Below are 21,376 nucleotides of genomic sequence, written 5' to 3'. Positions count from 1 at the left end.
TCTAGGTGAGGGACGCAGACAGTCCCCCCTAACAGTGTTGCTAGTAAAGGTCCACCCAGAAGCTCTGACTCTACAGGCCTGTGGTTGTGCCTAGGAAATCTGCATTTTTTTTTTTTTTTTCTTTTGAGACGGAGCCTCGCTTTGTCCGCCCAGGCTGGAGTGCAGTGGCCGGATCTCAGCTCACTGCAAGCTCCACCTCCCGGGTTTACGCCATTCTCCTGCCTCAGCCTCCCAAGTAGCTGGGACTACAGGCGCCCGCCACCTCGCCCGGCTAGTTTTTTGTATTTTTTAGTAGAGACGGGGTTTCACATGTTAGCCAGGATGGTCTCGATCTCCTGACCTCGTGATCTGCCCATCTCGGCCTCCCAAAGTGCTGGGATTACAGACTTGAGCCACCACGCCCGGCCAGAAATCTGCATTTTAACAAGCACCCAGATGAGTCTGGTATAAGTGGTCTTAGCTTATTTTGGGGAACCCCAACCTAGCCACAGCACTGAGGGCTTGTGCTGAGTGGTTTGCTTCCCTTTGGGTTCTTTCAATAATGAGCATGAGTTAGACCTACTACAGACCACACCCCACAATTCAGAAGGGTGCCTGAGGCCCAAAGGGGAGTGTCTATGCTAATGCCACAACTTCTGCCAGATAAGCAGCTCATTCCCTTCTGACTGCATGGGAAGGAGCAGCCCCATATGCCATACTGGGCTTGAGCCAGCCAGATGGCCTGTAGGATCTGTGTCAAAACAGCCCAAAGACAGCCAGGAACAGGGGCATAACCAGAGCCACAGAACAAGGCTTCTTTAACAAAAAAGAAACATTAAATCAGCACCGAGTGCCATGGCCATGGCTTGGGGACAGGGCTACGTGGTCCCCATGCTCTTTGCCCCTGGCTTGTCTGTTTCAAAACAGGGACCCTGCGGGGCAGGCAGGACAGGATCAGGGTTGGTGTTCCTCCCAGTACCACTTGTCACTTTCTTCCTGAGGCCGAGTGAACTCCCATGGACTGCTCTGCTGGTCAGGAAAGGCTAACAGCCCCCACTCCACAAAACCCAGCTTGTTCTGGCCCATGAACCCAAAGGAAGGTGCAGGCGAGCACAGCATGGAGACACGCATGTGCCCAGTGGAGGTGGACGTGCAGCCCTCACACTGGTGCCCAACACCTGTCAGACCGTTACTACAGCGAGAAGGAAGCCTGAGGTTTGCCTGCAGCCACCCACCAGACCTCCCCAGCACGAGCACATACCCCCCAGGGGAGGAAGGTCCATCTGCGGAAGCTGGAACCCAAGCACAGCCTGCTTCAGCCACGCCAGGTGCTCTGGGGCATTCCAGTGCAGGTGAGGAAGCAGCCGGCTGCCCCCTGCCTCAGCAAACTCAGTGACAGGCCAGGACAGATCACACAGCTGTTCAGAGGACACCACGGAAGCCAGGAACTGCAGCACACTGTTAAACAGCTCAATGATGGCGCCAGGCTCCTGCGAAGTGAGACCGCCCAGACGCCTCTCTCTTCTGTCATGGAAAAAGCGGCCACTAAACTCATGGCCAATCCCGTCTTCGATGTACTGAATGAGAGTCTGGCAGCAAAGGTCAAGGGAATGGGGGCAGTGGGAAACCAGCCACTGCACTGCTTGCAAAACCTGAGAACAAAGACCGTCAGAAGAGACCTGGTTGAAGAGTTCACACTGTTTTTCAAAAACAGCCTTCTGAAAGGGCTGGATCCCCCACGGTTGCCCACAGCAGGTAACACCAGAGTACTGGGCTCTCAACTGTGGTAGGAAGGGGAACAGAAGTGTCCTGTGCAGTTGAGTTAAGCCTTCTAGGGCTCAGGAGACATGTCCAGTAGGGGCACTGAAGAGAGCCTCCAGATCCCATCTGGCCTGAGGAGGAGTGTGACCTGCATGGCTGCCCCGTGGAACCGCCCACACCCTCAGGAAACCAGCCCTGAACATCCCCTTCACCATGCACAGAAATGGAGTCTTCTCCTTTTTCGAAGGGACTAACAGCTTCACTATGTGCCAAGATACCTTCACACCCTATAGTTATCTCACTTCCTATAGTTATTTTAATTCGTGGCACCTCTTTCTCTAAATTGTTAGCAAAGACTCCCCCTGCCCCCCCCCCTTTTTTTTTGAGAAGGGGGTCTTGCTATGTTGCTCAGGCTGGTCTCAAATTCCAGGGCTCAAGCAGTCCTCCTGCTTCAGCCGCCCGAGTAGCTGAGATTACAGGTGTAGGAGCCACCATGCCCAGCTTCAGAATTCCTTTTTAAAGGAAACATCAAGTAACATTATTTCTTCACGTATTCAGAGGACAATTACCCTAGAAAACAACAATATCTATATCTGACCTTCAGGTATATGTTCATATTTTAAATTCATAGAAAAAAAAACACTAAAAAATTTTACATAAACAATTTAATTTGTAGATAGCAGGACCGTGGACAAATTTTATCTTTTATTTTGATTTCTGCTTATGTTTTTAGAAAGTTATCTGTATAAAACATACAACTGCTGCCAGGCGCAGTGGCACACCACAGTAGTCCCATATACTTGGGAGGCTGAAGTGGGAAGATTGTGTGAGCCCAGTAGTTTGAGGTTGCAGAGAGCTGTCATCTTGCCACTAAACTGGGTGACAGAATAAAACCCTGTTTCTTAAGAAAAAAAAAAAAAGCTAATGCTAATATACGCTCAATTCAAGATACAGCAAAAAGGGGAAAAAAAACATCTTGACAGACCGTTAAAAATGATGAAACCTTACCTTAGTTGAACCTTGTAGATCATTAATGGAATCAGGGATCTCGGTAACAGTGTAATCTGAAATCAGCTTAGCTGAAACCAAGTCCTGTAGCATCAGACCTTTAAGAGAGACGCAGATGAAGGTCACTCGCATTCTGCTCTCGGCACACCTGCTAATACATCTCACTGTGCTGACCGCACGCAGCCCTGCAGTGGACAGTAACCACAGGGGTTGCTGTCTCAGTGATTCCTGACCCCAAAACTACTGGACCATCCTCAGACCCAGGGCCTCCACCCATTTGTAAACAATGCTGCTTCATAAACGAGACTTCCTTCACAAACCATCTTCCACTTCCTTCTCAGCGGCGTCCCCTCCTGGGCTAGGCACAAGAACCACCAGAGGAAGTGCAGGCTGGAAGGGCTTGGCCTGCAGGAGCTGCTTGAGCTGCAGCAAGGCCGACAGCCAGTACACGTCCTCCTCTGCCACGTCCTCACTCTTCATTTTGGGGGGAAGCAGCAGCATGAGCCCACTGGCTCCCAGGAGGTCCTTCTGTGTCTCCACAGCATCGACGGCACCATCACTGAGGGTGCCATGGGCCACCTGCAACAGCATCAAGATCATCAGGAGAGACGCACCATGGGACGCATCGGCAGTGACTGATCTGCCCCAGAGCAAGTGCAGCCGAAGCTCTCTGTGCACTAAATATTGACTGTACTCCAGACAGGCCTCCAAGGGCACGGCTGGGCATACCCTGTAGTTATCTTACTTCCTGTAGTTATTTTAATTCCTGACCCCGTTTCCCTAAATCCAACTGTTAGCAAAGACTCCCCCCAACCTTTTTTTTTTTTTTTTTTTGAGAAGGGGGTCTTGTTATGTTGCCCAGGCTGGTCTTTAACTCTTGGGCTCAAGCAGTCCTCCTGGTTCAGCCTCCTGAGTAGCTGAGATTACAGGTGTATGGAGCCACCATGCCCAGCTTCAGAATTCCTTTTTAAAGGAAATGTAAAATAACATTGTTTCTTCATATATTCAGAGGACAGTCACACTAGAAAAGTAATTTCTATATCTGCCCTTCAGATATAAGACATGTTTATATTTTATTTATTTTATTTTACTTTTTATTTTTTGAGATGGAGTCTCGCTCTGTCACCCAGGCTGGTTTGCAGTGGCAAGATCTCAGCTCCCTGCAACCTCCACCTCCTGGGTTCAAGCAATTCTGCCTCACCCTCCCTAGTAGCTGAGATTACAGGGGCCCACTACCACGCCCAGCTAATTTTTGTATTTTTAATGGAGACGGGGTTTCACCATGTTGGCCTGGCTGGTCTCGAACTCCTGACCTCAAGTAATCAGCCTGTCTCAGCCTCCCCAAGTACTGGGATCACAGGCGTGAGCCACCGCACCCACCCCATGTTCGTATTTTAAATTCACAGCAACAAAAATGAGAATTAATGCAACAGAATTAGTGCAAGAAACAGCCAGGTCAACATGTAATTTAGCCCCCAGCTACGATTGTGTTTGCCCATATTACTGTAATTTTAATTAACCTTAAACAGGTATAAAAACAGTTAAAGCTAAGCACAGTGGCTCATGACTGTAATCCCAGCATCTGGGGAGGCCAAGGCAGGAGAACTGTTTAAGGCCAAGAGTCAAGAATTCAAGACCAGCCTAGGCAACATAGCAAGATCCCATTTCTACAAAAATAAACAAAAATATAAGCCCATAATAATAGAAAGAGGGAAGGCACGCCAGCAGCAGATGAGGGATTCTGATACATTTCTAGAAAGCAACAAATAGATGTGACTAATCCCTGTGTTAGGGAAGCAGAGGATGCCATACCTAAAGGCTGCAGGTGTCAGTGTGTAAGAAGTCAGGTTGACTATGCCTGCAAAAGCCCTGTATACCCAGGCCCTGAAGACACCAGGAGCCAAAGATGAAGTTCAGAGCCTGGCCCTATCGGCACCCACCACTGCAGGCAACCTCTATGCACAACTAGTCCCCCTGGGCCCCTGAACAGGAGTCCTGAGAGGACCCAGATGTAGGGCCATGGTCAGGCACAGTGGAAGGGACTCAGCGCCAAACCACTCCTGACCCTACCCTGAGAATACCAGCAGCTCCCCAGAAAGCAGATGGCACAAGTCCTTTCCAGAAAAACTGAACAGTCTAGGGAACAGACATCCAGATCCAGACATTTGGGAGTCCCCCCAAAAAGGCTGGCTTGCCATCTAGCTACCTTCCACCCGCCCCAAACATAGAACTTCTTGGCTAGCCTTTTAGGGCCTCACTCAGATATAGAGAGACAGCCTTGGGTAAGGCATCGGAGGAGGGCCTCCAACATAAAAGAGAGAAAATGGAATAAAAAAGAGGAAAAAAAAAGAGGAACCAGGTAATACATGAACCAAAGAAAACTTAGACCCCAAAAACCCTAATTTCCTTGGGAAGATAAGATGATGCATCCAAAAAATAAGATGCTATGAAAAAGTCATGATAAGAATAAAGAGGAAATAAGTAATATATATGGAATAAAAAATTCAGTAGGACAATTGGAAAATAAAGTCAAGGAAATCTTTTAGATCACAGTAGGAAGAGACGAGATTGAAAATAGGATAGAAAGGGTAAGAAACTCAGAGGATCAGTTGAGGAGGTCTAACATCTATCTAATAGAAGCTCAAGAGAGAACAGAAAAAAGAGAGAGTGTCATGAAGACATGAAGATGTCCCAGAAGTGAAATAGGAGTCTCTAGCCTGAGAGAACCTGCTAAGCCCTGCACAGTGAGTTAAGGTAGTCCAGTGCCACGCATAACAAAGTGAATCTTCAGGACACCACGAACAGAGAGAAAAGCCTTCCATAGAGCAACAAAACCAGGCCACACAGAAAGGAACAGGAATAGTACAGCAACAGTGGATGCTAGGTAACAGTGGAACAAAACTGGAAGGAAAATAATTTTATTTTTTTATTGAGACGGGGTCTCCCTCTGTCATCAACGCTGGAGTGCAATCGCGCGATCATGGCTCACTGCAGCCTCGAACTCCCAGGTTCAAGCAGTCTTCCCACCTCAGCTTCCCAAGCTACTAGAACTACAGGCACACACCACCATGCCCAGCTAATTTTTGTATTTTTTATAGGCGGGGTTTCACCGTGTTGCCCAGGCTGGTCTCGAACTTCTGCTCTCACAACAATCTGCTCACCTCGGCCTCCCAAAGTGCTGGGATTACAGGCATAAGCCATTATGCGTGGCCAGGAAAATAATTTTCTACCTATAATTTTACAAATGTGGCTAAAATATGAAGCAAATGTCAAAATAAATGCATTTTCTTTTTATTTCCCCCAGCCTAAGGTATTTTGTGAATAAAATCATTTTCATAATGGAAAGTACTCAGAAAATTCCCCTCCCATGACATATACCATCCAACAAGGGGCTGAACCAAGAAAAAATACTGCAGCAGCTGCTGCTAATGGCAACACTGAGCAAGCACCTGGCCTGTGCCAGACACTGTCCTACGCAGTCTGCGTGTGCACTGACTTTATTCGCAAGAGCCAGATGAGCATCTCCACCAGACAGCACCTGCACAGGCTTGGGCAGTTTATTTTACCGTCTCTGAGTAAAACAGGAATAAGAAGTAATAGTACCCACACACAGGTGGCAGAGATACTAGGGAACTTGCCCAAGGTCACAGAGCTTCCAGGTGGAGGAGCAGCTACATTTGCTCATAATGATGGCACTAACGCACATGCTGCCTGGAGACCAGCCCATGGATGAGGGTTCCCGGACAGGGGGAATATGGATCAGGTGAAGTGATAGAACATTTGGAAAACTCTACTGATATATATACAGCCCCCCAGTAAAAATGAAAGAGATGAAGAGAACTATGTTAAGTGAGACAATAAGGCAACTCTTTGCAAGAAGAAAATAATTGTGGTTATAGAACACTACTGGTTCTGAGGTAAATAGCGGTCACAGAGCCATCAAAATATGACCCCACTCACTGCAGTAATATAAAGTGATAGTGTAGCTATCCCGGGAAGACGTGGAAGGCTGAGCAGGACCATGGCACAAGAGGCCATGCTGTACCTAGGGTGGTATGCTGCCGCCAAGAGGGTCCCCCTGATTCCACCTAGTGTTCATGGCAACGTGTGATCTCCTGCCCCGTGAGCTGGGCCTAGCCACTCACTTCTGACAGGCAGAAGCCAACAAGCAACAGGATGTCACTTCTAAGTTTAGGTTATAAACACACTCAGACTTCCGTCTGGGCTCACCTCCTGCTCACTCTGATGAAAGCCAGCTGGCATGCTGTCAGCTGGGGAGAGGCCCATGTGGCAGGAACTGAGGAAGTCTTTGGCCACAGCCTGCAAGGAAGTGAATCCTGACACAAGCTCACTAGAGTGAGCTGGGAAGTAGATACCCTTCAGTCAAGCTTTCAGATGAGACCACAATCCTAGCCAACATTTTGATTTCCACCTGTGAGAAACCTTCAGCCAGAGGACCCAAGCTAAGCTACACCTGGATTCCTGACCCACAAAAACCACAATAACAGACTTATTTTAAGCTGCTATGTCAGGGGTAATTTGTTACTTAGGAATAAGGTAACAAATACATTTACATTAATGGGAAGTCAGCAGAGAACATTTAAATGGATAAACTTAGAAACGACTGTGTAAGTGCGTAATCTGGAAACACGAGAAAAATGAGGCCCTGAAGAAAGGAGTTAAGAGAGGAAGGAGGAGCTATGTCTCGTTTTAAATCATGTGGCATTATTTGACTTCTTTTTAAGTACATGGAAGTGCTACTTTCATTAAAAATGAAAATGAAGGCAACAGGAACAGTAAACTAATTTCCAGTAAATGAAATGTGACTTTGTAATCCCAGGAAAAGGGAAGGATTTTGCACCAAGAAGTTACTATTATCTCAGAATGGCAAGAGCATAGATGGTTCTTATCATCATCTTCATACTTCTTTTGCATTTCCTCATTTTTAAAAAGTTTTGTGTACGTATTACATTTAGGAAATCCAATATATAGTATTAAAATAGAAAAAGTAAAGGAGCAAGCTGGGCGTGGTGCCCCCTGCTAAATCTGACTGGCTTAAAAAAATAATTTTTTAAAAGACATATACGGAGACATATAATACTTGCTTCTGAGCCTCCCGCAGTCTTTCAAAACCACATTAGGGAATAAGCAGTATTTGCATGGTTCCAGTGATATCTGGGAGTAAGTGAAAGTAATGAAAACACAGAAGTAAACACAAAGTAATTTAGTTCACCTTTATACACACGTTAACAGAAATCATCTGATCTCCTTTGCTGCTAAGCGAGTTGAAAAGCGAAAGTGTCTGAATCCCACCAGCATCGCTGGATGTGTCATCCATTGAGCCTTCATCTCCCATGAACTTGACTTTTAACCAATTTGCTAGAATTCTACAGATTTAAAAAAAATAACAATAAAACACTTGAAGAATCTAAATTTGAATTATAAAGACTTTCAGGAAAAGAAGATAAATGTAAGACCTACATCCATAGATACCAAATCTTCCTATGAAGCTGACTTGCACAAAACAGGCTGTCATTTTAAAATGCAGCAACGATCTTTTACTTTTTTTTTTTTCTTTTTTTTTTTGAGACAGATTCTCACTGTGTCGCCCAAGCTAGAGTACACTGGCACAAACTTGGCTCACCGCAGCAAGCAAACCTCCTGCCTCAGCCTTCTCGGTAGCTGAAACTACAGGCATGGGCCACCATGCCGAGTTAATTTTTCCATTTTTTTATAGAGTCTCACTCAATCTCACTATGTTGCTCATGCTGGCTTCAAACTCCTGGGCTCAAGCAATCCTCCCTCCACAGCCTCCCTAGTTGCTGGAATTACAGGCATGAGCCACTGCACCCAGCTTCTAGTTGTTCTTAATTGGGCAGGAGGAGGGGGCACTCATGGAACTGGCTCATTCTAATGTGACTTAAGAGTCTGAAGCATTAAGATTTTCAGCAATAGAAAACATCCCTAGAGTTTGAAATACATGTTTTTTACAGATCAAATTTCTCATACCTGAGACCTTAAGAATTCTTAAGTGACATGAACTTAGCAAATGAGAAGACAGCTATTTTGTTTGAAGAAATGAATCAACAGCTGGGCATAGTGGCTCATGCCTTTAATCCCAGCACTTTGGGAGCCCAAGGCAGGTGGATCACTTGAGCCCAGTTCAAGACCAGCCTGGGCAACATGGCAAAACCCTGTCTCTACAAAAAATACACAAAACTAAGCCAGGCATGGTGGTGTGCGCCTGTAATCCCAGCTACTTGGGAGGCTGAGGCAGGAAAATTGCTTGAACCTGAGAGGCAAGGGTTGCAGTGAACCAAGATTGCACCACCACACAACAGCCTGGGCGGCAGAGTGAGACTCCATCTCAAAAAAAAAAAAAAAAAAAAAAAAAAAAAATAAAAAAGACTGGCTTTCTAAGTGAAAAGGTGTTCTGGAATTAGTAACAGTGATGGTTGCAAAACCCTGTGAATATATCTAAAAATCACTGAAATGTACACTTTAAATGGGTGAAGTTCATGGTATGTGAATAACATTTCAATAAAGCTATTTTAAAAATAAACTGTAAGCTGGGTGTGGTGGCTCACGCCTGTAATCCCAAAACCTTGGTAGGCTGAAGCATGCAGATTGCTTGAGCCCAGGAGTTCAAGACCAGCCAGAATAGTGAAACTCCATCTTTCACACACACAAAAAAACATTAACCAGGAATGGTGGCACACGCCTGTAGTTCCAGCTACTCAGGAGGCTGAGGTGAGAAGATCAATTGAGCCCAGGAGGTCGCGGCTGCAGTGAGCTGTTATCACACCGTGCCCTCTAGCCTGGTGACAACAAAGCAAGACCTTGTCTCAAAAAAACACAGAGAGACTGTAGTTGCTTTAAAAACATGACTTCTGTATGCTGTTTGGTTCCAGGAAATAAGATCATGTCATTTTTTTCTTTTTTAAAACGCCAAAAGTTTAAGGGAATAAAATGGAACTATAGTAAACAGACTATTAACTATCTTACTGAAGAATCTAAAATGAAGCAGGTCTATCAATGTACCTTAACACAGCTTGAAATAACAATCAACTTTTAAATGCTTTTGGACTAAGACTGTTGCCAAGTAATATGGTTTGGATTTGTATCCCCACCCAAATCTCATGTTGAACTGTAATCCCCAGTGTTGGATGAAGGGCTTGGTGGGAGGTGATTATATCATGGCGGTGGAATCCCCTTGCTGTTCTCATGATAGTGAGCGCTCAGGAGATCTGGTTAAGTGTGTGGCACCTCCCCCTCGCTGCTCTCATGATAGCTCTCACAAGATCTGGTTAAGTGTGCAGCAACTCCCCCTCGCTGTTCTCACGATGGTGAGTTCTCATGAGATCTGGTTAACTGTGTGGCACCTTCCCCTCGCTGGTCTCATGACAGTGAGTTCACGAGATCTGGTTAAGTCTGCGGCATCCGCCCTTGCTGTTCTCCTTATAGTGAGCTCTCAGGAGATCTGGTTGTTTAGAAGTGTGTGGCACCTCCCACTTTGCTGTTCTCATGATAGTGAGTTCTCATGAGATCTGGTTAAGCGTGTGGCATCTCCCCCTTCATCTCTCCCTCTTCCTCCTGCTCCAGCCATGTAAGACATGCCTCCCTCCGGAGTCTTAGCCTTCTACCATGATTGCGGGTTTCCTGAGGCCTCCGCAGCCATGCTTCCTGTACAGCTGAGCCAATTAAACCTCTTTATAAAGTACCCAGTCTCAGATATTTCTTTAAAGCAGTGTGAGAACGGACTAATACACCAAGTTTATGGAATAAAAATTGAAATAATCAAATCTAAAGTTTCAATTTAAAATCATGAGCAAAACAGACTGCAAATCCAAGCATTACAACATAAACCTACACTTCCGAGTTCCCATCACACATGAGGAACACCCGGCCCTGGCCCACAACTCTGCCCTGCCCACTCCACCTCTTGGAAACCCCACAGGGGAAACCCTTCCTGACCTGCCACGACTCTCTGGGGACTGCTCCTCTCCATCCGGCAACACCAGCACCAGCTTCCAAAACACATGCTCCTGCCTCCCAGGGAGGTGCTCAGCCACAAGGGACGGCAGGTCCAGAGACGCCCACGCCACATCACTGGGAGGAACAGACCCCCGTGGATTAGCCAGTGTGTGAGGCCCTAGCAGGAGCAGCACACACACCCTATGTGCAGGAAGGGGCAGGCTGGAGGAAAATCAGGATCAGAGGTTGAACTGCAAACTAGAAAACAAGTCTGGAACTCACTGAAGAGACCTCAGTTGGAGATGCATGAGGTGGGCTGCCAGTTTGACAGACTAGGGAATGGGGGGATCACCAGGGGATACGCAGAAGCGTGCGGCATGACAGACCTCAGCAGCTGCTGGTAGAAGTGCTGAACCTTCATCTGGTGAGCTGTCTTGTTTCTGAGCCACCTCAACCTGCAAAGGAAAGCAGAATGACAGTGTTACCGCAGGAGCTTAGTGAAAAGTACTGGCTAGTGTCCCCTGGGAAATACTCAGGAGACTGAAAAACACATTTTCTGCCAAAGAAACGGGTTAGAGGATTCGTTCATTCCACAAATATCACATTAAGTATCTGCTGTGTGCTGGCTGTGGGAGATTCAACAATAAGACAAAATCCTGCCGTTCAAGAACATAGGCTCTCATGGGGAGAGAACAGCATCTCTAAGTGGTTAGCCTGGCATGTGCGAGGTGTCGGCACTGTGGGCAAAAGCTGCCAGGTGGGGCTGGAGCCGGGTGCTTATTGCCGTCTCACTCAGGGTGGTCAGGTGGTATGTGAGCAAAGACTTGAAGGAAACAGGGAGAGCCAGCGTGACAACTTCTGGAAACAGCAGAGGGCATGGCTGTGCCAGGCCATAGCTGGACTTGGCACGTTTGGGGAGAGCGGTGAGGGCAGCGGGGGAGGGGTTGGTTCCACAGTACAGAGACTCAGGGAGCGCTAGGGACGCCGCCAAGAGGCAATGCCACCGAGAGGCAACGCCACCTGGCTGAGCTGTCAGAGGATCCCTCTGTTGTGGTGCTGAGGATGCGAGCGGGGCCCATGGTGGAAGCTAGCAGACAGACAGATGCTGCGTCAACATTCCAGCGAGGTGGAGAGAACTGCCATGCCCTTGGTGCATTCTGAGGGCAGAGCTGAGGATGCTGGGTCTGAGAGATGCAAGCCCAGGTTTGTGCCCTAAGCACAGGAGGACAGGATGGCATCCTATGAGCACGAAGGGGCAGGGTGGGGGAAAATCAGGTTCAGAGGTTGAACCGTGAACTGGAAACCAAGTCTGGAACTCAGGGAAGAGGCCACAGTTGGAGATGCATCATGGGGGCTGCCAGTAACAGACGGGGGTGACAGGGCTATCACCAGGGGGTGTGCAGAAGGGAAGGGCAGAGGGCAGAGGTCTGGGCTGAGGGGGCAGAGTGGAGGGCTCAGAGAAGGAGACTGAGGCTGACAAGGGCAGCTACGGAGGGGGGACACAAGAAACCATGACTCCAGGAGGAGGCCAGGCCACTATGTGAAAAGGCAGCCATGGGTGAGAAGGGGCAGCCCCAGCCCTGGCCTCGCAGCATGCCTGCAACAGGCTGGGACCGCCACCCACCCAACCTGCCTGCGCGGAACCTGACGGGGCCCAATGAAACCCACAAGACAGTTTTCAGAGGGAACATCCCGTGATGACCAGCAGGCGACGAGACGTGACCTGAGGCCCCAGCGGTGTGCCTGCTAGGCCGTCCAGGCTGCCTCCCCAGTCCCCACCCACCACCCACTGGGAGGGCCGGGGAGCCCTGAGGCCAGGCAAGAGGTGGCACCTACACGGGTTCTAAATAAAGGCCACACCCAGCACGGCCAGGAATGCAGGCTGAGGGGGGTCCTGGCACGGCCCGGAGGAGCCGGTTCTGCTCGGGATGACCAGGAGGAGTGGCAGGGAGGACCAGGGCCACAGCAAGGGGCCTCCAGAGGGAACTACTGGAGGGTGGAGGTGGAGTCTGGAAGATGCTGCCACAGAAAGAGGGCAGCGTGTGAAAGAGATGGCAGGAGGAACAGAGGGATGGGGCAGGGATGGGATGGGGAAGACACAGGCCAGCGTGGACTTCGGGCTCCTCCAACAAGGATGGAAGTGGTAGGTACTTAAACTGGGATGAGCAGGAAAAGAACAGGTGATGCAGAGTCAGACTCAGTCACCAGGATGCTGAGTTGAGTCTTTCAAGGTGAACTCAGAGCTCTGCTTTCCAGTGGAACAAGTCACATGTCCACAACTGGGGGAGACGACCTTCAAAGTGCAACCCTGTGCCTGTCCTTGCCTCCAGGCTTCACCTATCTTCACCCTCCAAACACACACATTAATTCAGCTCCTGGTAAAACCAAGTGGGGGCAGGGGAGCTCTGATGAGGCAGGCAGCAGTTGATGCTGACCTGGTGCAGGAGATGCCCAATCTCCCTGCGTGGCCCAGGTCCAGGAGGCCCCTGGCCAGGTTCTCCTCAGCAATGGGGCACTCTGCACTGGGCGCCAGCGCCCTCAGCCGGTCGCTCACGTCCATGCAGCAGGGCGCAGCAGGGAAAGCCCGCATCTGGCGCCTCAGTTTCTTGCGGGCTGCAACAGCTTCCCTCCACCTGGGGACGTGAAAACGCATCATTACAGAGTGTTTTCGGGGTCTTCAAGCCGAGAAACACATTGGAGTCAGAACTCAGGAATGGGGAGGGAAGGACCTCAACTGAGTGTGGTGAGCAATGCGACTACTGAACGTTGACAGTTAATACTGAATGGGCTTTGGAGGCTGACTTGGCAATACAGATCCAGATCTGAGATACATATACCCAGTCGGGTACAGGGGCTCACGCCCATAATCCCAGCACTTGGGAGGCCAAGGCAGGCGGACTGCCTGAGCTCAGGAGTTCACGACCAGCCTGCACAACACAGTGAAAGGCCATCTCTACTAAAATACAAAAAATTAGCCGGGCATGGTGGCGGGTGACTGTGGTCCCAGCTACTTGGGAGGCTGAGGGAGGAGAATCACTTGAACCCAGAAGGTGGAGGTTACAGTGAGCCGAGATCACGCCACGGCACTCCAGCCTGGGTGACACAGCAAGGCTCTATCTCAAAAAAAAAAAAACCCAAAAAAGATACATATACCCCTTGACCGACAGCCACCACTGATAGGAATTTATCTCCACAAACGTGCCTATGTGCAAACGGGTGAACTGTCGGTCTGTACGAAGACAGTCACCGTGACAGTCTTTACCAGAGCTAAAAAGAGAGCCACAGCCAGGCTTGGTGGCTCACGCCTGTAAATCCCAGCACTTTGGGAGGCCGGGGCGGGCAGATCACGAGGTCAGGAGTTCGAGAGCAGCCTGGCCAATATGGTGAAACCCCATCACTACTAAAAATACAGAAAAAAACAAATTAGCTGAGCATGGTGGCGCATGCCTGTACTCCCAGCTACTCAGGAGGCTGAGGCAGAAGAATTGCTTAAACCTGGGAGGTGGAGGTTGCAGTGAGCCACGATTGCACCACTGCACTACAGCCTGGGTGACAGAGTGAGACTCTGTCTCAAAAAAAAAAGAAAAAAAGAAAGAGAGCCACATGAAACTCCATCAACAAAAGACCAGGAAGGTCATTTATGGTACCTTCTCGCACTGACCTCAAGACCACTGGCAACGGGGACAGCTCAGCATGCTGCTACAGCCAGGCCTCCACCTCGTATCAGATGGAGCAAAGGAAGGCTCAGAGCAAAGCAGGGATCATAAGCCCATTTGTGCCAACAGCCACAAGAAAGGACAGAAAGTCTCTGGATGGTTTTGCAAGCAGCTGCTGCTCGCACAATGGACAGGGGTCTGCTGTAGAAGGAAGACTCACTTCTCCCCATACTCCCTTTTATACTGTTCCAACTGCCAAGTTTGATTTCAAATTTTATAATGAAATGAATCATACAACATACATAACACACATATGCCCGGTTATAAGATTACTAAATCATCGAGCACCTGTGCACTTACAACCAGTTGAGCAGCTGTGGCCATGAGAGGCACCCCCTCCCATTCCCAAAAGTAATCACCATGCTGAGATTATGATCATTATTTTCCTTCTTTTCTTCAGGGTTATACCACTATATATAAATCCAAAACAACCTATTTCGTTTGAATATACGCTATTTGTATATTTCCTATTAATTGCTTTTTCTCCACTACTTATATTTTGAGAATTCACCCTTATTGGTGCATGCAGCCATAATCTGGCTTGCTCACAGGTGTCTCCCAGCACCTAGTACAGTGGGCAAATGGCAGGCACCCTATAAATATTAGTTGACATGCAGAGCAGCCACCACGCCCCAATCTAACTCCTGACCGTTCCCCTTAGTTTATGGTGTGTGTGTGTGTGTGTGTGTGTGTGTGTGTGTGTGTGTGTGTAATCAAGTATTTCTGAAATGCAGTATAATCCAATGACAGTCTATTTTAGGTATTCATTGCTATAACATTTTCCCTGATCCTTTTACCACTGAATACAGAAACTGATGGCTCCTATATTTTGAATTTGGTAAAAGACTCTTCCCCGTGGGTGTGGATTTTGCCTGTAGGAACACAGGACTCACCGCTGTAGATACTTGCAGAAGCACTGAAGCTCCTGGAGGGTCTCCTTTGCAGCCTGGAAGATTTCCTCCACGAGAAACAAGTCCACTAGATGGGCACAGACGTCCTCACAGCAACGGGCCATGCGGACCCTCTGGTCTGTCTCTAATGCATTCCTAAGAAACAGGGTAATCAGCATGGAAGACACGGCACTCGGGGCCCACAGACACTGAGGGCTTGCTTTAAAAGCCCAAGAGTCAGCCGGGCGCAGTGGCTCATGCCTGTAATCCTAGCTCTTTGCAAGGCCGAGGCGGGCAGATCACTTGAGGTCAGGAGTTCGAAACCAGCTTGGCCATCATGGTGAAACCCTGTCTCTACTAAAAATACAAAAAATTAGCTGGGCAGCCAGGCACGGTGACTTATGCCTGTAATCCTAGCACTTTGGGAGGCCGAGACAGGCAGATCATGAGGTCAGGAGATCGAGACCATCCTGGCTAACACGGTGAAACCCCGTCTCTACTAAAAATATGAAATATTAGCTGGGTGTAGTGGTGGGCTCCTGTAGTCCCAGCTACTCAGGAGGCTGAGGCAGGAGAATGGTGTGAACCCAGGAGGCGGAGCTTGCAGTGAGCCGAGATGGCGCCACTGCACTCCAGCTTGGGCGACAGAGCAAGACTCCATCTCAAAAAAAAAGAAAAATAAAATAAAATTAGCTGGGCATGGCGGTGCGGGCCTATAATCCCAGTTACTTGGGAGGCTGAGGTAGGAGAATCACTTGAACCCAGGAGGTGGAGGTTGCACTGAGCCAAGATCATGCCCCCGCACTCCAGCCTGGGTGACACAGCAAGACTCCATTTCAAAAGGGAAAAAAAAAAAAATGCAAGAGTCAAGGCCGGGTGCAGTGGCTCACACCTGTAATTCCAGGACTTTGGGAGGCTGAGGCAGGCAGATCATGAGGTCAGAAGCTCGAAACCAGCCTGACCAACATGGTGAAACTCCATCTCTACTAAAAATACGAAAATCAGCCAGGTGTGGTGGCGCATGCCTGTAGTCCCAGCTACTCAGGAGGCGGAGGCAGAAGAATCACTTGAACCTGGGAGGTGGAGGGTGTAGTGAACCCAGATTGCGCCACTACATTCCAGTCTGGGCAACAGAGTGAGACTCTGTCTTAAAAAAAAAAAAAAAACAAAAAAGAAGTGTAAGAGTATGCATCCTCAATACTAAAATGTAATTCCATCTTCACTGTAAGAGAAGCTTTAATACTTAAACTACAGACACCTAGAAAGATGGGGTAAAAAGAATTAAGTGGGCCGGGCGCGGTGGCTCAAGCCTGTAATCCCAGCACTTTGGGAGGCCGAGACGGGCGGATCACGAGGTCAGCAGATCGAGACCATCCTGGCTAACACGGTGAAACCCCGTCTCTACTAAAAAGTACAAAAAACTAGCCGGGCGAGGTGGCGGGTGCCTGTAGTCCCAGCTACTCGGGAGGCTGAGGCAGGAGAATGGCGTGAACCTGGGAGGCGGAGCTTGCAGTGAGCTGAGATCCGGCCACTGCACTCCAGCCTGGGTGATAGCGAGACTCCGTCTCAAAAAAAAAAAAAAAAAAAAAAAAGAATTAAGTGGTACAGGGTGCCAAATTATAGGTCCATAGGAGCCCTTGTAACAGTTAATAAACCTTTATCTTAATAAAATCGTCAGAATTTTTAATTATTTTAGAGACAGGGTCTCACTATGTTGCCCAGGCTGGAGTACAGTGGCCACCACAGGTGCAGTCACAGCACACTACCCGGAACTTCTGAGCTTCAGTGATCTTCGCACCTCAGTCTCTTGAGGAGCCGGGACTACAGGTGCCTGGTGTAGAATGTGTAAACGACGATGCAGACAACCACAAAATCTTCTCATCAGCAACGTCTGACATGTACAATCGATTGGAAGTGTCTCAAATATATGATAAATGCCAGTGAATACTAAGGATGGCTGACTATGGTCCTGTGGTGGCAGGCCTCAAATAAAAGAGAATTTTAACAATAAAATTCTATCAGCCAAGGGAACACAGAGAATTGCATCAAATACATTTGGTCACAAAATCAAAGTAGCTTAGACAGGCAGGACACATTTCCAATAGCCCATCCTCAGTGGCGCGAGACACAGCCTAGGGCAGAGCCAAAGCTCAGTCTCCTGGCACAGCAAGACACCAGTGTTTCACTTACTTCAACTCCTGGGAGCAGGTTTCCTTCACAAACTCCATCATCACGTGTTCCATCAGCTCCACGGCCAGGCCCTGGCTCAGCTCACTTAACACCAGCTCTCTCTCTTGTTTTAACCTATAGGGAAGAAAAAAATACACAAGGGTAATGTTTAAGAATAAAAATCAGTGCTGTTTGTTTGACTCCCTGGACATGCACACAGGGATTGAGGTGTGCTGCCTGAGTCGGCAGGCCACCCCTACTCCAGCTCCCCTGACACTACCTCCCTCCCCCTGCCTCTCCTGGCTGGGAAGGGCCACTGCTCACAGGTAGGTGTGGCCTGGGGAGCTCCATCCACCCCCTGGACTGAAGTGTAGGAGGGCATGAGTGGGTCAGCAGGGGTGGACAACAGTGGGAGCATCGCGGCCAGGGTCAGTTCTTTCCTGTGTCCACATTGAGCTCCTTATCCATCTGCATGGACAAGACACACTCACCTTTCTTCTTCAGCCCGCTGCCTCTCCTGCTCCCTTCGCTCCCTTTCCTTAGACACTTCTTCAGCTGCAATGTGCCTCAAAATGCCCGTGGTTGCAGCTGTTAACAAATCCTCCACAGCAGCATTAGAAACACTAAACAGAGCAAAGGGGATAGCATTCAAAATCAGAGGCAAGGCCGGGCGCAGTGGCTCACGCCTGTAATCCCAGCACTTTGGGAGGCCAAGGTGGGCAGATCACGAGGTCAGGAGATCAAGATCATTCTGGCCAACATGGTGAAACCCCATCTGTACTAAAAATACAAAAATTAGCCAGGCGTGGCAGCGCATGCCTGTAGTACCAGCTACTCAGTAGGCTGAGATAGAATAATTGCTTGGACCCAGGAGGCGGAGGCTGCAGTGAGCTGAGATCGCACCAATGTACTCCAGCCTGGGCAACAGAGTGAGACTGTCTCAAAAAAAAAAAAAAAAAAAGGGAGAAAAAGATCAGTATAAAAAAGCCAAATCACTAAACATCTAACTTTGACAAGGAAAAAAAAACCACATAGGTTGAGTGTCTGTAATCCAAAAATCTGAAATCCAAAATGCTCCAAAATCTCAAAACTTTTTGAGTACAACATGTCATGCTTTTCAAAGGAAATGCTCACTGGAGCATTTTAGAATTCAGATTTTTAGGTAAGAGATACTCAACTGGTAGACATAATACAAATATTCCGAAATCCAAAAATATCTGTAATCTAAAACCCTTGTGGTCCCAAGCATTTTGGATAAGGGATATGCAACGTATACTTGTTTGCCCGCAGAAAAATTAAGCCCACTGTTAGAAACACACAATCTACCAAAACTGACTCATGAAGAAACAGAAAAATGTGAATAGACCTATAACTAGTAAGGAGACTTCCAAACAAAGAAAAGCATAAGACCAGAAGGTTTCACTGGTAGATTATATTAAACACTTAACGAAAAACTAACCTCCAATCTTTTTCAAACCCTTTCAAAAAACTGAAGAGGAGGGAATATTTACTAACGCATTTTATGAGGCCAGCATTGCCCTAATACCAAAGACAGACCAAAGCCACTATAGGAAAACTACAGACTGACGAGGCACAGTGGCTCATGCCTGTCATCCCAGCATTTTAGGAGGCTGAGGTGGGAGGCCTGCTTGAGCCCAGGAGTTCAAGACTAACCTGGGCAACATAGAGAGACCACATCTCTACAAAAAATTAAAAAATTAGCCGAGTATGGTGGCATGCGCCTGTGGTCCTAGCTACTTGGGAGGCGGAGGTGAGAGGATGGCTTGAGCCTAGAAGATAAAGGCTGTGGTGAGCAGTGATTCTGCTTCTGCACTCAAGTCTAGCTGACAAAGTAAGACCCTGTCTCAAAAAAAAAAAAAAAAAAAAAAAGGAATAAAGAAATAAAAAGGAAAACTACAAACCAATATCCCTTATGAATATGGGTATAAAAATCCTTAACAAGGCCAGGTGCGGTGGCTCACGCCTGTAATCCCAGCACTTTGGGAGGCTGAGGCAGGCAGATCATGAGGTCAGGAGATCGAGACCATCCTGGCTAATACGATGAAACCCCGTCTCTACTAAAAATACAAAAAATTAGCCGGGCGTGGTGGCAGGCACCTGTAGTCCCAGCTACTTGGGAGGCTGAGGCAGGGAAATCGCTTGAACCCGGGAGGCGGGGGTTGCAGTGAGCCAAGATTGCACCAGTGCACTCCAGCCTGGACAAAAGAGCAAGACTCCGTCTCAAAAACAAAACAAAACAAAACAAAATAACAATTTAACCTAGAAAGCAAAAACTTTATATGTTGAAAACTACAAAGCACTGTTGAAAGAAATTAAAAATGACCTAAATAAATGGAAAGACATCCCATATTCTCGGATTAGAAGATTTAATATTGTTAAGATGACAATACTGGCGGGGCACAGGTGGCTCATGCCTGTAATCCCAGTACTTTAGGAGGCCGAGGAAGGTGGATCACTTGAGGCCAGGAGTTCAAGACCACCCCTGGACAACATGGTGAAAGGCATCTCTGCAAAAAACAAAAAAATCAGCCAGGCTGGTGCCCACCTGTAATCTCAGTTACTAGGAAAGCTGAGGCAGGAGAATTGCTTGAACCCAGAAGGTGGAGGTTGCAGTGAGGCTGAGATCGAGCCACTGCACTCTAGCCTGAGCAACAGAGCAAGATTCCATCTCAAAAAAAAAAAAAAAAAAAAAAAAAAAATGACAGTACTACCCAGAACAATCTACAGATTCAACGCAATCCCTATCAAAATCCCAACAGCACTTTCTGCAGAAACAGAAAAACTCATCCTAAAATTCGCATGGTATCTCAGAAGACTCCAAATAGCAAAACCATCTTGAAAAAGAAGAATATAGGGGAAAATCTTCACGATACTGTCTCTGGCAATAACTTATTGGATTATGGCTCCAAAAACGCAGGCAACTTTATGAGAGGAAACTTCTGGAAGAAGTTCTTTATGAGACGAAACTTTATGAGAGGAAACTTCTGGAGCAGCAGAAGGGGAGCACCAGATGCCACTCACCCCAGGGCAGCAGCTGCGTAGGCAGCACCCGCAGAGCCGACTTCCTCACAGTCCCTCTGCAGAGCCTCCTGGATGAGCTCGTCCACCACCTGTGCCAGGTCCTATGGAGACACCAACATGGGGTGGAACGGAACATCCCACCCAGGGCAGAAATCCTGGGTAATATGTTGTCACCAGTCTGCAGGCATCTCGTGACAGAAGCACATGACCCCTGAAACGGGGTCAGCTAGGCTGTTGCAGGAAAGGTGTCCCCTAGCGAATGGAAAGGTGCCATCTGGAGAGAAGGTGCCCTGCAGATGGCCACACAGCGCCCTGGCCCAGTCATCTCCAGTCTACATCAAGCAGCCTCTGTTTCTGTGGCCACTCCATGCTCCCTCTCAGAACTCCCCGATCCCCAGAGGCTAGTGCCCAGTGCCTGCCTCTAAGCAGCCAGAGTGGCACAATCCAGTCTCACAACCATAGAGTCGACAGGCTCTACTCAATATCAAGGCATCAGTAGGGGCCATGCCCACCCTGAGGCCACAACCATCAAGGGGCACACCCACCCCCAGGCCAGGCTGGTCAAGGGGTTCACCCATCCCCAGGCCATGCCCATCAGGGTCCACAGCCACAGAGACCATACACACCAGACGGCATACATCCAACCCGAGGCCATGCCTATCAGGGGGCACAGCCACCCCCAGCCATGCCCATCAGGGGGCACACCCGCCAGGCCACACCCATCAGTGGGGACACCCAACCCCAGGACACGCCCTTCGGGGGACACACCCACACTCAGTCCAGGCATACTGGGGGGCCACACCCACCAGGGGGACATGCCCACTCCAGGCCACACCC

The 21,376-nt window shown here is 48.5% G+C and overlaps 1 protein-coding gene across 4 annotated transcripts in view; it reads right to left on the bottom strand.

The window, feature by feature from the left end:
• MCM3AP (minichromosome maintenance complex component 3 associated protein) overlaps positions 1 to 21,376 on the bottom strand; it is a 59,761-nt gene that overhangs the window by 9,853 nt on the left and 28,532 nt on the right. For all 4 annotated transcript variants that reach the window (XM_026447457.2, XM_026447455.2, XM_026447456.2 and 1 more), the window contains 11 exons: positions 20,540 to 20,640; positions 17,989 to 18,120; positions 17,519 to 17,632; positions 15,332 to 15,484; positions 13,158 to 13,355; positions 11,109 to 11,177; positions 10,723 to 10,857; positions 7,982 to 8,135; positions 3,069 to 3,327; positions 2,749 to 2,846; positions 1,241 to 1,631 (listed from right to left, as the gene is read on the bottom strand). In XM_026447457.2, the coding sequence (XP_026303242.1) occupies positions 1,241 to 1,631; positions 2,749 to 2,846; positions 3,069 to 3,327; positions 7,982 to 8,135; positions 10,723 to 10,857; positions 11,109 to 11,177; positions 13,158 to 13,355; positions 15,332 to 15,484; positions 17,519 to 17,632; positions 17,989 to 18,120; positions 20,540 to 20,640 (1,804 nt within the window). The remainder of the gene's footprint in view (positions 1 to 1,240; positions 1,632 to 2,748; positions 2,847 to 3,068; positions 3,328 to 7,981; positions 8,136 to 10,722; positions 10,858 to 11,108; positions 11,178 to 13,157; positions 13,356 to 15,331; positions 15,485 to 17,518; positions 17,633 to 17,988; positions 18,121 to 20,539; positions 20,641 to 21,376) is intronic.

This window comes from Piliocolobus tephrosceles, chromosome 19, assembly GCF_002776525.5.
Source record: "Piliocolobus tephrosceles isolate RC106 chromosome 19, ASM277652v3, whole genome shotgun sequence".
Taxonomy (NCBI): domain Eukaryota; kingdom Metazoa; phylum Chordata; class Mammalia; order Primates; family Cercopithecidae; genus Piliocolobus; species Piliocolobus tephrosceles.
This window is presented reverse-complemented; position numbering and strand designations above follow the sequence as displayed.